General features: G+C 44.2%; 1 protein-coding gene across 1 annotated transcript in view; it reads right to left on the reverse strand.

The window, feature by feature from the left end:
- The window catches only part of SIM2 (SIM bHLH transcription factor 2), a 67,441-nt gene that overhangs the window by 13,345 nt on the left and 37,299 nt on the right, over positions 1-16,797 (reverse strand). The window contains exons 6-9 of the mRNA XM_066545564.1: positions 15,798-15,883; positions 11,934-12,133; positions 7,967-8,073; positions 541-688 (exon numbers count right to left, since the gene is read on the reverse strand). Coding sequence (XP_066401661.1) covers positions 541-688; positions 7,967-8,073; positions 11,934-12,133; positions 15,798-15,883 — 541 coding nt within the window. The remainder of the gene's footprint in view (positions 1-540; positions 689-7,966; positions 8,074-11,933; positions 12,134-15,797; positions 15,884-16,797) is intronic.

The following is a 16,797-nucleotide window of genomic DNA, read 5'->3' on the forward strand; positions in this document are numbered from 1 at the left end:
ACCCCAAGGGCCTCATCCAGACTACTCCTGAATAATTCCAGAGAGAGTGACTCCAAACCTCCCTGGGCAGCTCAGCCCAAGGCCTGACCACTATTTCAAAGGAAAAAACCCTTCTAATCTCCAATCTGAACCTGTCCTGACAAAATTAAGGCCATTTCCTCTCCTCCTTTCCCTTGGGACACAGCAGCAGAGCCTGACCCCCCTCACTGCCCCTCCTGTCAGGAGCTGTGCAGAGCAGTGAGGTCCCCCCTGAGCCTCCTTTGCTCCAGACTGAGCCCCCCCAGCTCTTTCATGAGAAATTTCCCAGCCCCTTCACCACCTCCATTGCCCTTCCCTGGACAAGATGAAGATCTAGATAATAATAATAATTAACACAACAACATTTTCTCTCAGCTAAAGAGATGAGACCGCACAAACAGAGAAAGCCGCAACACGCAAGCACAGAACACCGGACGGCACAAGCCAAGAAACCCTGGCAGATTTAATCATTAATGAGTCAATTAGTGAGAACAGGTAATGGTACAAAGTATTTGGACTTACGTAAGGACATAATTGACACTCACTATGCAGTGAGGCCGTGACGAACGGCTGTTGTGCACGATGGTGGCATAGCTCTGCACCCACACCCAGCCTCCCTGCTTGGACAGCAGCCGGTAGTACTTGGTGGTCACTTGGCCTTTCACCAGCACTGTGAACACAAGAAAAAGAACATTTTTTTAAAATTCACGTGTTTTGGAGTCATGACCTCTTCCTGGAGAGGTTTATTTGCAAGGCAAGTGCTTTTCTCGTTCACGGAATCACAGAATTAATGATGTTGGAAAAAATCTTTCAGATTTATGAGTCCAACCTGTGTTCTAACACTCTCCTTCCTCTTCCTCCCAATTAACTTTAAATAACCACCTACAAAATTACCTATCATGCCCCTTTCTATAGATTCATTATTATTTATATAAAATTTGAAGAGTCCTAAGTTTGCCCAACCTATGTTCTAACACTCTCCTTCCTCTTCCTTCCAATTAATTTTAAATAGCCCCCTACAAAATTACCTATCCTGCCCCTTTCTATAGATTCATAACACCACATTATTATTTATATAAAATTTGAAGAGTCCTAAATTTGTCCAACCTATGTTCTAACACTGTCCTTCCTCTTCCTCCCAATTAACTTTAAATAACCGCCTACAAAATTACCTATCATGCTCCTTCCTATAGATTTATTATTATTTATATAAAATTTGAAGAGTCCTAAGTTTGTCTAACCTATGTTCTAACACCCTCCTTCCTCTTCCTATGTCCAATCTATGTCCTAACACCTTCCTTCCTCTTCCTCTCAACTATCTTTAAATAATCCCCTACAAAAATACCTATCCTGCCCCTTTCTATAGATTCATAACACCACATTATTATTTCTAGAAAATTTGAAGAGTCCTAAGTTTTGTCTTCCTTCTTCTCTGGGTCACCTATGGTCGCATTCTTCACAAACACTGCTTTAAAATTTCTAACAGCAAAAGAAAAGTTCAAGGCAGCAAAAGTATTTTGAAATGGACACAATTCTTTTGAAAGAAGGAGAGAAAATGGTCCCAAATTGCACCAGGGGAGGTTGAGGTTGGAGATTGGAAAAGAAAATTTCCCTGGCAGAGTGGTCAGGCCTTGGGCTGAGCTGCCCAGGGAGGTTTGGAGTCTGTGGGAGTGCTCAGGAAGAGTCTGGATGTGGCCTTGGGGACAGGGATTGGGGTGAGGACTGCATGACCCTGAAGGTCTCTTCCAACCCTAAGGATTCTGTGATTTTGAGATTTTTTTCCAGATTAGTTGGAAGCACTTCTCTCATAGCTTGACAGATTATCATGTATTTTATTCTGTGGGGTTTTTTTTCCTCTGTTATCATGAAGGTTGATTTTAAAGGGTAAAATTAAAAAAACTTTTTGATTGTGAAGCATCCAAACAAAGACAATTTATTTAAAGACAAGGACAGAGAGGGGAATCAGATATCTGATAAATTCACCAGCCATGTAATCCTCCCTGAGCTATTCTGGATCCTCTGTGAACAAAGATATTTTGGCAGGAGGCTGTGCTGTAACAGGAGTTGTGCAGCATCTCTAAATATTAAATCCAACCACAAATATTTCTGGTTCAGTGCCAGGCCTTTATCTCAGGATTCACTAGAAGATAATGCCCAGCCTTTGAAGCTGGTTCTTCTCTTGTGTGGCCTTGGATCATTCCTCTGGAAACTCCATCCTCTTACTCTCCTATCCAGTTATTAATTGTAAATCAGGGAATCATGGGCTGAGCTCGCTGCACAAATTGTGTTCAAAAAAAGTGGCCAATGGCAGAAATTCCTTTATACAAATATGATTAAGAAAAGGAATCTAAACCTTCTCTCTGTCATTTTAAAACCATTCCCCTTGTCCTGTCATTTTTTTCTGTCACTGACAGAACCAGAGGACACAGCCTCAAGCTGCACCAAGGGAAATCCAGGTTGGATAACAGGGAAAAGGTTTTTCCAGCAAGGGTGAGAAAGTTCTGGAATGGCTGCCCGGGGAGGTGGTGGAGTGCCCATGCCTGGGTGTGTTTAACAAAGCCTGGATGTGGCACTGGGTGCCAGGGTTCAGTTGAGGGGTTGGGGCTGGGCTGGACTCCATGGTCTTGAAGGTCTCTCCCAACCCAGGGATTCTGGGAATTCTGGGAATTTTGCCCATATAAAAAATCTCTCTCCTTCATTTTCATCCATTTCCTTGTGGTTCTGGAAGACTCAGTGAGGTTTCCCAAGGTCTGGAGCCCATGGGCCACCTCTCTGGGCTACCTCCTCTCTTATCCATCGCACATCCCAACATATTTAAACTTTCCTTCAATTCCAGTTTATCTCCCAAAGAAAATCAGGCTCTTACAAAATTGACAGGTCTTTCTGGAAGTGTCAATTCTTCCATTTTAGGATGAGGTACCTGTGTGTTCAGAAGGCAACAAAATGAACACCTAAAACTGTCTGCAGCTCTGACCTCTACTCCCTGGGGCAGGGACAACACCCAGGGAGGGCTGGGGCTGGGCCTGGAGGGATTTGGGTTGGATTTGAGGGCAAGGTCCTTGCCCAGAGGGTGCTGGCACTGCCCAGGCTGCCCAGGGAATGGGCACGGCCCCGAGGCTGCCACAGCTCCAGGAGCCTTTGGCCAGCGCTGCCAGGGATGCCCAGGCTGGGCTTGCTGGGCTCTGGGCAGGGCAGGGGTGGGATTGATGATCCTGGGGGGTCCCTTCCCACTCAGGATATTCCATCATTCCATGATCCTGCAGAACATTCAAACCCCCCCCCTCCATGATGGTCACCAAGCCATTGCTATCTGGGGTTTCAAATCTCTCTTAGCTATCAGCTTTTTGCCTCACTCTTGTTGATGTTCCTTCCATTCCTACATTTCTACATGGAATTCTTTATGGGAGGAGGGTGTGCATGATTTAAAAAAAATCATGAGGAGTGTGTTTCTAAGTATGCAAACACACCTAGAAAATATAAAGACATTTGTATTTTTAAGTGCAATTCATCACTGCAAGTTGAAAGTCATGGAGTGGCTACTCAAAGATTCTGTTCTAGAAATATTAATAATTGTCTCTATACCACAGTTTTACTATTTCTGAGTGTTCTATAATTGTGGGTGGTGCTCTGTAGTTGTGCTGCCCCATCCCTGGAAGTGTCCAAGATTAGGTTGGACAAGGTTTGGAGCAAAGTGGGACGGTGGAAGGTGTCCCTGCCATGGCAGGGCATTGGAATGAGATGATCTTCAAGATCCCTTCCAACCCAAACCATTCTGTGCTTTTATGATTTGATGATTCATTCTGAAATCCAAATGGTCCCGTTCCAGGAAATGATCCTTACATTTCAGCACAGGCCATGTAACAGGTAATGTTTGGAATGTGGTCTGGCCTTTCAGAACTAGGTCTTTGTGCTGGTTTAATGAGCACATTTTCCTTGAGTTCGAAATGCTTTGCTACACTCAGTCTTCCTAAAGAGAAATTAATGCTGTCATGGATCGCTGACTATAGCAAAGTTCTTCCCTGTGCTTTGGGACTACTTTTGGCTTTCCTCCTCTCTCGCTGATTTTTTTTTAAGTCCCTCTTTTAGCTCTGCAGTTAAGACAGTGTTTGAAAAGATGTAAAAACCACTGAGGGCTACAGCGTTCAGCTTTCCTTCCTAATTATATGGATTAACCAGTATTTCTCTGGGGACGGGGGAGGATTTTGTGTCTCCTGATTTTTTAGTAATCTGGGGAAAGTCTGACCTTGGCTGAGGGACAGCAAGTGAGACAGGGAGTGAGCTCAGCTTCCATCTGGCTCTGTGCTCAGCTGCCCTGTTTGATGCTGAAAAGGAAACCTCAGGAATGGGAGTGAGGCAAATCCGCCACCCAGACAATCTGTGCAGGCTCAGGCTTCTTGGTGGCCTCTGCTGCAGCCCAAGGGGGAGGATCCTGTGGCTTTCTCCTCTGGATGTGCCCTCTGTGACTGGGTGTTCCAGGGCTCTGGCTCGCTCCTGGTTTCACAGGGAAGCTGGGAAAGGCTCTGGGCTGTCAGACAGGACTATTTTAAAAGGCTCCACCAGGCTCCCGGGCGTGTGGCTGGGAGCTCCCAGGCTGCACTGAAGGATCCCACTGCAAGAAATGGATTTCTTGGCTCCACACTGGCAGCAGATCCTGGTTTAGCTGTCCTGGCATGTCAAGGGCACGGCCCCTGGGCAAGGCACTGTGCCCAGCAAACTCCTATTTTCTTTTCAGACCTCTGAAAATCTGGTGCTGCTCTGCCAGGAGGTTTGAGTGCTGGCAAGGCAGAGGCAGACCCAACACCAGAGTTGGTGGAACTGAGCTTTTCTGTGAAATAACCCTACAAAAACACAGGGTGACTTCCAGGGAGCAAGAGAAGGCTTTGGTGAGGACACCAGCTGGGGTGGGTACAAAGACCTGAACCCTGTTCAAGTTCCTGTGGGAAGAGCAGGGATGCTGCAACATGTGGGATGCCCCAAACCCCCCTTAAAATGGTACAAACAAAGGGATTTCTCTGAGACCACAAAGATATTTTGTCTGCACTGGAACTCTGTCCTGTGTTTTAGAGTGCAGGATCCTCGGGCAGGGCCTCCTTATTTGTGTGGCCACATTTCAGGGCAAACACTGTGAGTATGAAAGGGGTTCTGGGAATAACACAGCTTCAAACACCACAAGTGTTTTCCTGGAGCTGGAAGCCAATCAAATGCTTCAAGCAGGAAACTCTCTTTGCTGCCAGCACACCTTAGGCAAATATTCACATCTACATTTCCCTCCTAGCTGGATGTTCTTGTTCTGTCCCTCCTAACTTGTTCCCCTCACTGTTTCCTTTGTTTTATTCCTTGTGCTGCCTCACTCTGAGTTCAGCTGCTTCAGGGCTTCAGTTTGGGATTTTTTTCCTCTTAAAAAAAGCAAATGGTTATCCTAGTTTAGGGCTGCTTTTTTTTTTTTTTTTTTTTTTCCCTTAATACCCTTATTAGGTGTAAGATGTTTCTCTTTGGATTTCTGCATCAGGTGACACTTCATCATCAGATTGCTTTATAGAATGGTACAACAAACCTGCCAACCTTTCACTGCTCATGTTCCTGAGACATTTGCTGATGGATGCTGGGGGAGCTCTCACAGTGCTCCCCAGAGGGACTTTGTGCACTTTACATCTGGTTTAATAATTCCCATTACCTGGTATTCCAACCATGACCCTGCACTGTTCCCACTGCTGCCCAAGCATTACTCATTATTTTCTGCTTCTTGGGATTTATCTGCTTTCATAAATTCCTATGCATGGCTCCCATTTTTCTTCTGTTTTTAAAGTTTACAGTAATTTATCTTTAATCTACAGAACTGCTCTTAGTATCCTATTTGGCTGAGGGATTTTTTTTTTCCTTGTGGAAGGATGTGGTGGGTAATTCAGTGAACACGATTTGTCTCTTCATTTAAAACTCCAGTCGTACATGGATCAAACTGGCAGCCACAGAATTATCCATCCTGCTACTCTAAAGTGGAAAACTGTTTTTCCAGAGGTGATTGTGGCTGTGGTGGCATCATCTCCATGCTGGTTGATGAAGGTATTTCAAACAGTCTGGTGGAAATAACTGAGTTCATTCTGAACCGGTCAACAGCCACATCCACATGCAGATGTCACTGCTACAGGGAGGGCGTCCCTGACAGGATTTTCCGTGTGCCCTGGTCATCCTTTTTTCCAGTTCTCAGCAGCCCAGAGTGTTCAGTAATGTTTTGGTAAATCTGAACTTGCTGTTCAAGATCAGATTTTGCTTTCCCAGGTGTAGCACACCCTGCCCCCGGCGGAATTCAGCACTCGCGATTTCAGCTTGGACTCGCCAAACACAGTTACAACCTCCTTGGTATTCCAGATCCTCATCAGTAGCACACACTAAGAGAAGAAGGAAGCCTAAAAGAAGGATTTGACTCTGGCTGCTTCCAGCCTACAGGAGCAATCTGGAAAAAAAATTCCCTGACATTGGTTTTTGGATGTCATCTTTGCCTCGTATGGGTTGCAGCAAACGGAGCCAAATCCAGAGTTCAGCCATTCCCTCAATTTGCTTTTCAAATTAATGTGCTACTGAATGAGCTCCTTCCCAGATCCAGATGTTTGAAGATATGATTAGTGACTCTGTTGGAAGATGGGAAATTATTAAATGTGTCATTTTTTTCCTGACAATCCATTCTCTGAACCTCATCCACATGCTACTAATGAATGTCCCTCCAAGGAGTTTTTGGGATTGCATTCCCTTCAAACACAGGATGATTATTACTAACATATTTCAGAGGAATGCAGAGCTGCTGCATATTTTTGTTTTAACAGCAGAGGCTAGTGAAGTTCAGATTTTCCCCTCTCATTTACTTGCTCCTTAGGTTTTCTTTTCCTTCACACGATCACCATCCAGAATTAATTCCAAATATTCAAAATAGCCTGGATCCCCTAAGTACAAAAACTGGCCAGATAAGTTGCTTTGGGTGTTGTTTTTTTTCTTTTCGGAAGCCCAGCATATCGAGCTGTATTTACACAATTAATGGTTTCCTTAAGTCATAGCCAAGAACTTTTGAAAATCTGTCTCCAGTCAAGATTTGGAAAGGATTTTTTTCTGCTTTCCAGCATGCTGCTTGTTGTCTGCAAAACTTCTCACTGTACTCAACGTATTCCATAGAGTCCCAGAATGGTTTGGGTTGGGAAGGACCTTAAAGATGATCCCATTCCCACCCTTGCCATGGGACACTTCCCACTGTCCCAGGCTGCTCCAAGCCCCAGTGTCCAACCTGTCCTGAGATGCTTCCAGGGATGTGGAATCCACAACTTCCCTCTGCTTTTGGCCCCTGTTCATTATCCCTCACTCCAAAGCCTGGATTATTATTTGATGAGGAGGATTTGACACCCGATAACTTGAAGTGTTCAGGTTCTTGGGCTGATAAATGACATCAGCCAGGCTTGGACCTGGATAACTCATGGAATCATGGAATCACAGAGAGGTTTGGGTTGGAAGGACCCTAAAGATCATCTCACCCCACCCCCTGCCATGGCAGGGACACCTTCCACTGTCCCAGGCTGCTCCAGCCCCAGTGTCCAACCTGGCCTTGGGCACTGCCAGGGATCCAGGGGCAGCCACAGCTGCTCTGGGCACCCTGTGCCAGGGCCTGCCCACCCTGCCAGGGAGGAAATTGTTCCTAATATCTGATCTAAAGCTGTAATGTTTCAGTTTGAGGCCATTCCCTGTGTGCTGTCCCTGCATGCCCTGGAAATTGTCTCTCTCCAGCTTTCCTGGGGCTCCTCCAGGCCCTGCAAGGCCACCCTGAGCTCAGCCCAAAGCTTCTCCTGTGCAGGTGAACAATCCCAGCTGTGCCAGCCTTTCCTCCCAGCAGAGCTGCTCCATCCCTCTGCCCATCCTGGTGCTCTCCAGCAGCTCCAGGTCCCTCCCGTGCCCCAGCCCAGGCACTTACAGAGGTGGTGAGCGTATCGCAGGTGGAAAACGTCACAGCCATGCACGTGGTGGTAGAGGGTTTTCTCTATCAGATCCTGGGGTTCATAGCCAGTTAATTCCGTCACCCTGGAAAAGGAAAAATCTGCAATAAACAAAATCTCTAGGAATATTCTGTTTCATTGACCCAGCATTTGGTTGTGGCAACAAATCAGTGCCTGAAAGCTGTGGGATGTAATGTTAGTTTTGGAAACAGAAACTTCACCTTTACAAGAAAAGAAACCCTTTCAGCCCAACCAAAGCAAGGTGCAGCTTTTCCCTGGTACACCCAGGCAGGAAAAAGAGCTCTTTTACTGATTTCCACCTTGGGCTTTTGCCACTGCCATGCAGGATCCTTTGCACAAAGTTCCACTCGAGGAGCTGCTCATGAAACAATAAAACCTCTCTTGTGGGCTGCTGACACATTTTCATTTGCTTTTGCAGAGCTACAAGTGTAGAAGGTGTGTTGGGCCACATGTGATCAGTGCCTGTGAATAAATCCAGGCTGGTGCCTAACAGGAGAAAAAAGCAGGAGCTTATTCCAGCTGAGAATGTGGAAAGACAAGGAGGTGTGAAGACCACAGGGTGAGGAAAGGAAAGCTGAGGCAAGACTTCAAAAAAAAGAAAAAAAATAAAAATCCCAGAAGTAGAAGAATGGAACGAATTCAAAACAGCAGCATCTCTGCAGATGTTAAAGAATCAAATTCAGGGTCAGACTTACACTGGGTCAGACATGAAGAGTCAAACTTCACGTTTCAAATGGACTTTTTTTTAATTTAGTTGAGGAGAAAAAATAGTCCTTAAAGTACAATGTGCCACTTGGCCAAACTGTGGTTTGTTCACCCAGGGTTGTGGGGGGGGTTTGTGATGTCCTGAGTTTTCTTTGCCTCAAAAAGGCAGAACAGTAAGGAATGTCCACATTAACAAGTGTCACACTCCCTTAGCAGGTGACAGTAAAATTGTCTCTGCTGAGGATCTTCTCCTGCAGCAGCAGAGGCATCTGCACATTTTAATTGCAGGAGTTTTACCAGCTCTGGCCTAGGCCTGTGGACTGAAATACTTATTAAAGCTGGAGTGTCCTAGGGTGCTCTTGGAGGTTGTCCTCCAGTTTAGACCGAAGGAAGTCCAGTTTAAATTCCCCAAGCCTCTTCATGCCATGAACTGAGCAGGGATGGGCAGGACATGGACTTGCAAAGGATGTTCCTGGTCTGAGCTTCACACTGGTGAGGGTGCACAGCACAGAGATAGCACAGGAGTGTCCACAGAAACGAGCACAGGTCCCAACCAATTCCTGTCATTGTAGGATTGATGATAATGCACATTTCGATTAGTTTTTTAAAAAATTTATGACAATTGTGCATCTTCTGTTCTCATGCTGTGACTCTAACCAGCCCAGTGGACCCCACAGAGGCTGAGGAGGTTCTGCTTGAGAGGGCCGAGGGCTTGGATTCTTCTGAAGGACAACAGCATCAAAATGCCTTTGAATAGATGCTTGTGTTCCTCCTCTGCAGTGTGTGCTCATCCCAAATCCTCACTGAAGCCAATCAGGAGCACGAAATAATGGTGGAAGATCCTGCTCAGGTTTCAATTCTCCTCCTGACTTCAGTGCACTGAAAAGCAGGGTGGCAGCTCCATCCTGCCCCTTTGGTGAGTACAGACACAGCTCATCCTGTTAGTGTTCAGAAACACATAATCACATAAGTGATTATATGCAGGTGCTTTTATTAAGAGCTCTGGGTGTCAGGAGTGTTCAACTCAAATCTGACTCCGACCATACATTCAAGGTGATCGTGGTTTTTATATTCTATCGTTATATAACTTTCATGTTAATTATTAAACTTCTATTCTTCTATTGTATACATAGATTTCAGCTAAACATAGCCCCCTTAAATTTCCAACATAGTTTCTCATGATTCTTCTTATGATTATATAATAATTATATTTAATTACTAAACAATCATCACATCTAACAATTATATCATTTATCATACTGCTTATGCAGGTGCAGTGATCTGAGAAAACACAAAGCCTAAGATTTTCAGAGTTCTATCTTTAACATTTTCCAAGGCTCCACTATCAATCCAAACCCAACCAAAGCACCAAAACCACAGCCCAGGGGTTCAGGGGGTCATTTTCCCAAAGGTGCAGTCTCACTTTGAAGCTGGTGACACAAAAAACATCATTGACAGTTCCTAGGACACCCAAATTTTGGAAAAGGTTGAATCTGGAAATAAACTCAGCTGGTTTACTTCCTTAACATCAAATTAATCTCTCAGGCAGCCTGGGTTCTCCAGGTAGGGCTGTGCAGGTGACAAGACACACAGAGCTCACCCCACTGATCAGTTCTGGTCTCCTGAGTCCTTCAAAGTCTTTTTAAACACCCTGGGAATGAAGGCACCCCAAAAATCAGAGTGAGCAGCTCACTTGGGAGGGAAGTGACTGTCTTCTCCTTCTAGTGACTTCAGTGGATGAACTCCTGTGTGGTTTATGTTGTGTCAGGTGGCCAGAAAGGGATTTTGAGCTGCTCCTTCCCATGGTTTCGTGCTGTCTGCTGTGACTGTTATGTCTCAAGATCCATTCCCTTCTATGGAAACCAGAACCAAGCCTGAAACCAGTCTTTTCTAACTCCTAACATGCCTCTGTTTTCAGCAAATACAGTTTGGTTTGCTCAGCTGGGAGAGCAAAAGGCTTTGGTGAAGCTCAATTCCCCTTCTTGTCCTGTGCGTGGATGACACCCATCTGCTCCTTGGTAAACACAGCTCTGCAACAGCTCTGGGTCTGTCCCTGCTCCTGTCAACACCCCTGCTTGTTCTGTGGCCTTTGAAGACACTTCTGTCTCCAGGCAGTTCCTCCCAGGCACATCATTTCCTTTCCCCCACATGCAGGGACGTGTTGCTGAACCCCTCGTGCTCCTTTGTAGCCGCGGCACGAAGCGACGCGTGCCAAAAAAACGAGGAAGGGCTCCAGAAACAAGGAGCCCTTTGTGTCCCAGCAGCTGATGGAGCCACTGTCTCCTGGGCTGAGCACACAGAAAAGCCTCTTCTTGCATGCTTGGCCTCCACTCTCTTGGGTAGAGAGGTTTTTCTCCCACATTCACTGCATGAATGTGTTCCCAGCAAATCCAGCCTGCCAGGGAAATGGGGAATCCCACAGGAAAGGATTTTTGAAGAATTATCATCTTGTCAATACTTTGTGTGTTTGGGATTTTCCCTTCGAGGTCTCCTGGACTGCACTGGACAAAGTATTGTGTCCTACAAGGTACTTGCTCCAAAACCAGAGAAATGAGTTTCAGTTCTGGTTCTGTGCTCATCTGAGCTCCATCAGCTGAAGTGGAGGCAGGGCTCTCCTTCCTCAGCTGTTTTTCCCAAAATTTTGTTCAAGAAGGTCCTGTTTTCATGTGTAGTAGCCAATGGAATTAATTTCCATTCTAACAACCCCATTATTAGTGTTGGTTTCATGGTTAAAGCATTACACAAAAAGACAGAACTGCTGTTTCCTTACTGCTTCCTAACTCTCTTTCCTTACTTCTCTCTCAAAAGCTTTCTGGATGATGCCAGCCAGTTGTTTGATCTCAGTATTCCACTTTTGGGGTTGTTTTTTTGGGTTTTTTTTGGTACATCCTCATTCCTTTTGCTGGCTTTGCATGATAAAATTTGTGTCCTTTCAGATAAAAAAAATGTTTCACTGCTCCTCTGATGAATCCTCACAACAAGAACCGTTCAGCTGACCCTAAAAGTGCAGGTAACTCCAGGTTAAATTGGACAGGCTCTTATTTCTTGGCATTCCAGACAAAGTTTGGTCTATCCAGCTGCCTGAAAGGCTTTGAAGGCTCTGACTTCCAGATCTAGCTTGGACCGCTGGATTTTTTTCCACGGATGTTTTGACCCATTTGGAAACCACTGCACGTAAGCACATGAAAGCTGGATGGTGGAGATGAAAGAGCTGCTTACCTGGAATCGAGGAAAATCAGTTTTAAATCCAAGCTGGCTCTGAACATAAACATGTTGCTGTGGAGCTTGATCTCAGTGATTGCACTGGGAGGCAAAGATTGCCCCACGGCCACCAGCCCCACGATTTGGTAACAGGAGTCGTACAGGGACATGTCCAGCATGTACTGGCGGATCTTCAAGTAGCCACTGCAGTGGATCACCTGGAAAAAGGGGAAAACACCCTCAGGATCTGATGGAAAAGGCCCAAATCTGCTGCCCACCCAGTCTCAATGAGGTTAGAAAGACACATAACTTGTTTTTATCTTCTTTTCTGCCTGGGTCAGGGTCAGGATTGAAAGTACTCGAGACGGTATTTTGTGCTCAGACTCAGATGTTTATTAGTTCTTATTGCTATTACAGTCTTAAAAGTCGTGAGTTCTACAGCATTTCACTAAAAAGCTACAAAATGGCCCTGTATCTATCTCTCCAAGGTCTTTTAAGGATAAACTGTCCAATCAACAAATGGCACCTCAATTATTTTCACTTTTAACCCAATACCCAACCACCCGTGCCTGCAATGGGGACTTTTTTATCCAATTCCACAAAACCACCCAAACCCATGGAGAAGAAGGAGAAGAAGAAGGAGCAGCCTCCACCCCAAACCCTCCATCTTGCTTTCTCTCTATTCCTGTATTCTAAACCCTTCAACTCTGAGTTTCCCACCCTGTGATATCACACACTTCTATCCAAACTCCACCCCCACAATCCCAGTTCTGCCATTCCATTCTGGAAGCTTCTCCAGGGCCTCGGGTCAGTGCAGTGTTCTCTCCTGGCAGCACAGAAAGCCCAAAATTCTCAGTATCCAGGATTCCAACAGACACACTCCCCCATAACATTCAATTCTGGGTTGTCTGTTGATTGCAGCTAATTTGTAAATAGAGATTAAGACTCAGTAAATGCAGTTTTGTGTTTGCTGACAGCATGACTAATCCAGTATTGAAGCACCTCCTCTCTGGGGACTGCCTAATTGCTTTCTAATTAATGCTTTAAGCTCCTTGATACAGATTTCCTGTAGATACAGCCAGAATTCTTGTTCATTGATAAAAAAAAAATCTGGAAGTTATTTATTTTAAATGTCCATCTCTCTCCCACACACACTCAAAGATGAATAAAAACATTTACATTTTAATGAGTTATTATTCTGATGTAAATAAAGACACATCAAAAAAGGCACTTTAAAAACCCAGTGGGTATTGATGCATCACAACAGCAATAAAAATTAACTGTTGTTTATGCAAATACACAAGAAATGAGATTTAAGTTCTCTGCTCAAGTTCAGAAGGGCTGTTTTTTTTTGACACTTGACCAAGCCCAAGGTCCTGAGCTCAGATTTCGGGATCCCTGTGTACGATTGCTGTTCACAGAGGTGATAATGACAGTGTTAGCCTGTAAAAATTCAGTGTCAGCTAAAGGGGAGGGGGAAATGTAACCTGGGGACTATTCCAGCCCAGAAGATTTATTTAGTGTTTATTTATTTAGGTGCTGGTGTTCAGAAATCATCAGTGCCCCTGCCAACTTTCTGGCCCAAGCAGCAGGAATATCACATCCCTTTGCTGAATTTCTGTGCTTGTTTGGCTTTTAACTGTGTCCTGTGGACAGGAATTAATTTTCAGTGTATTTAGTGCTCTAAACAACTACCAAACATCACCTGGAAATTGGCTCCTCCTGCTTAACCTTCCTCCTCTCCAGTGATTTAAATGCTCAGCAAATCACGGCCAGAAGATCTCCCAGCAGATCTCAATTCCCCCATCACTTGGTCCATGAGTTTTTTCTGCGCTTCAGCTAATGAGGTGATTTCTTAAAAATTAAGTCCTGACTTTAGGCACAGTCAAATGGAATGAATTTAGGCCAACATCTCTCCAGACGAGAGAATCCTTTGATTTTTCACTGTGCAAACTTTTAATAGTGAGGCAAAGAAAGTGATGCCTCTGATTAACAGTGATAATTGGGAATTAAAAAACCCAAAAACCCCCAAAGCCACGTGGAGACGTCACAATTGAAGCTCTTCTCTCTTTTCCCTGATTTCAGATTCAGCTTTGGGACAGCAGCATTTTTGTGGGGAGCAGCTGAGCAAACAGGGCTCAGTGTAATGAGGAATTCCCAGTGCAGCCAGGTAGGGAAGAGAGCAAACAGATCCACGTCTGCACCTTGAACACGTTCCTGCAGAGAGACCTGCTCCTCTGCCAGGCTTTGCTCTCTGGGTTTTCAACAACCCAAAATGGGAACAACCCTCCCTGATGGAGCAGAGTGAACCTGCAGCTCAGAGAGCAGCAAATGACAGCTGAAAATAAAAACTGCCTGCAAAGCTGGAAATTAAAACTATTGCACATCTGAAAACAAAAACTACTGCAAATCTGAAAATAAAAACTGCCTGCAAAGCTGGAAATTAAAACTGTTGCACATCTGAAAATAAAAACTACTGCACATCTGAAAATAAAAACTGCCTGTAAAGCTGAAAATTAAAACTGTTGCACATCTTAAAACAAAAACTACTCCACATCTGAAAATAAAAACTGCCTGTAAAGATGAAAATAAAAACTATTGTGCATCTTAAAATAAAAACTACTCCACATCTGAAAAGAAAATCTGCCTGCATATCTGAAAATAAAAAGTACTGCAAATCTGAAAATAAAAACTACCTGAACATCTGAAATTAAAAACTGCCTGTAAAGATGAAAATTAAAACTACTGCAAATCTGAAAATGAAAACTGTTTGTAAAGATGAAAATAAAAAGTACTGCAAATCTGAAAATAAAAAACTACTGCACATCTGAAAATAAAAACTGCCTGTAAAGATGAAAATAAGAACTACTGCACATCTGAAAATAAAAATTACTGCAAATCTGAAATTAAAATTGCCTCTTAAGTTGAAAATAAAAACTATTGCAAGTCTGAAAATCAAAACCACTGCAAATCTGAAAATAAAAACTGTAGAGATGAAAATAAAAAAGTACTGCAAATCTGAAAATAAAAAACTACTGCACATCTGAAAATAAAAACTGCCTGTAAAGCTGAAAATTAACACTACTGCAAGTCTGAACATCAAAACTACTGCAAATCTGAAAATAAAAATTGCCTGTAAAGATGAAAATAAAAACTACTTCAAATCTGAAAAAAAACTGCCTTATATGTGAAAATAAAAACTATTTCACATCTGAAAATAAAAAGTACTGCAAATCTGAAAATAAAATCTGCCTGCACATCTGAGAATAAAAACTACTGCAAATCTGAAAAGAAAAACTACCTGAACATCTGAAAAAAAAAATCTACTAAAAATCTGAAAATAAAATCTGCCTGCACCTATGAAAATAAAAACGACTCAAATGACAGCTGTTATTCTACGACTTCAGTGTTTGCCGTGGCGTCGGATTTCGTGTCATAAATAAAAAACATCACACAAACTGCAAGATTTATAAACAGACTTGGTGGTTTACTACAATTCCAGCCCGAGGTGATGGCAATGGCTGAGTTTGTTTAGTGTTGAGGCCAAGGAGGTGCTTTGTGTAACTGGGTGGGATGTGGAAAAGGTCCAAATTCCTGCTCCGGGTTCCTGCCTCACCTGCCTCCTGCTCCATGGGGAATAAAACCAAACTGTGCTCCAGGGCTGGACTCCAGAGAATTCCCAGGGACCAAGGGGAGGTGTGTGCCACCAAGTTTCAACTGGAATTATTCAGGGCATTTTGGGGATCTTTTCTGATTCTTCTCATCACAGGCTTTGCTCTCAGCTACACGTAGGTAAAAATAAAACCCAAAAAACCACCTAGATAAATAGACTTGTCAGTGGTGGGATATTTCAGGGTTGGAGGAGTAATTTATAGACATTACCTTGTAGCCACTGCAGGTCAGGCCTGCATTCCTCTTGGCTAGGACACACTTCATCCTCAGGAAAAAGGATCTCTCGATTTCATACTCTGAAAGCACAAAGCACATTTGGCTGCTGATTTATTCCTGGAGATCTCAAACCTGCCCAGAACATTGCCCTTCCCTTGCTGATGCTTCAGCTTTAGGCAGAAGCAGAAATCACATGGATGCCTCAGGTTTGAGCTTTTCTATTTTTCACATTCTGTGCTGCTTTAGTGTGTGGGGCTGGGTTCACATTCTGGGATGGTGAGCTCTGTGCACAGAGCAGGGAGACAAAACAATTCCTGCTCCAGCTGGGCACCAAGGACAAATGATCCAAATCTCAGCCCCAGAGCACAAACCCCGTGGGCTGCAGAGAGAAAAACAAGCAGGGTGGGACTGCAGGGGCTAAAGCTGCAATGGGACAATGAACTGCAAGGTGCAAATGGAGCAGAACTGATCCCAGGGACAGACCCCGTGCCCGGCCGTGCATTTTGGGGCCATTTTGGTTCATCTTGGGTGCAGCCCTGGCTGGGCTCTGGTGCTGCCCAAGGTGCATCCATGGAGGAGATGCTTTGAATCAATCCCTGCTTTATTCTTTAGCCCTGCCCAGCCTCTGCTCTGGGGCAGCCTGCACAAGGCATCAGCCATTCTCCTTTCCCACTCCATCCCTGCCTTCAGGATTTATTTCACCTTCCTGTCAGGATTCCCTGTGAAATTTGGCCAACTGAGCACAATTGGGTCTCCAATTTTCTGGTTTTACCACCACTGATGTTCAGTTTTGGGGTTTTTTTAGGGTTGGGATTCAATGTGTGAGATGGTATTTTTTGTTTGGATTTAGATGTTCGTTATTGTGATATTTTATTTGAAAAATCCCTTTGCCAGGATTTTTCCCTTGAGAAGCCTCAGAAACGAAATGTAAACAATAATTATCTGATCGCTTAAAATGTGGTTTGGAGGTTGCTCACCAACAGGGGCATCTTTG

The sequence above is a fragment of the Molothrus aeneus genome, chromosome 2 (assembly GCF_037042795.1).
Source record: "Molothrus aeneus isolate 106 chromosome 2, BPBGC_Maene_1.0, whole genome shotgun sequence".
NCBI classification, from domain to species: domain Eukaryota; kingdom Metazoa; phylum Chordata; class Aves; order Passeriformes; family Icteridae; genus Molothrus; species Molothrus aeneus.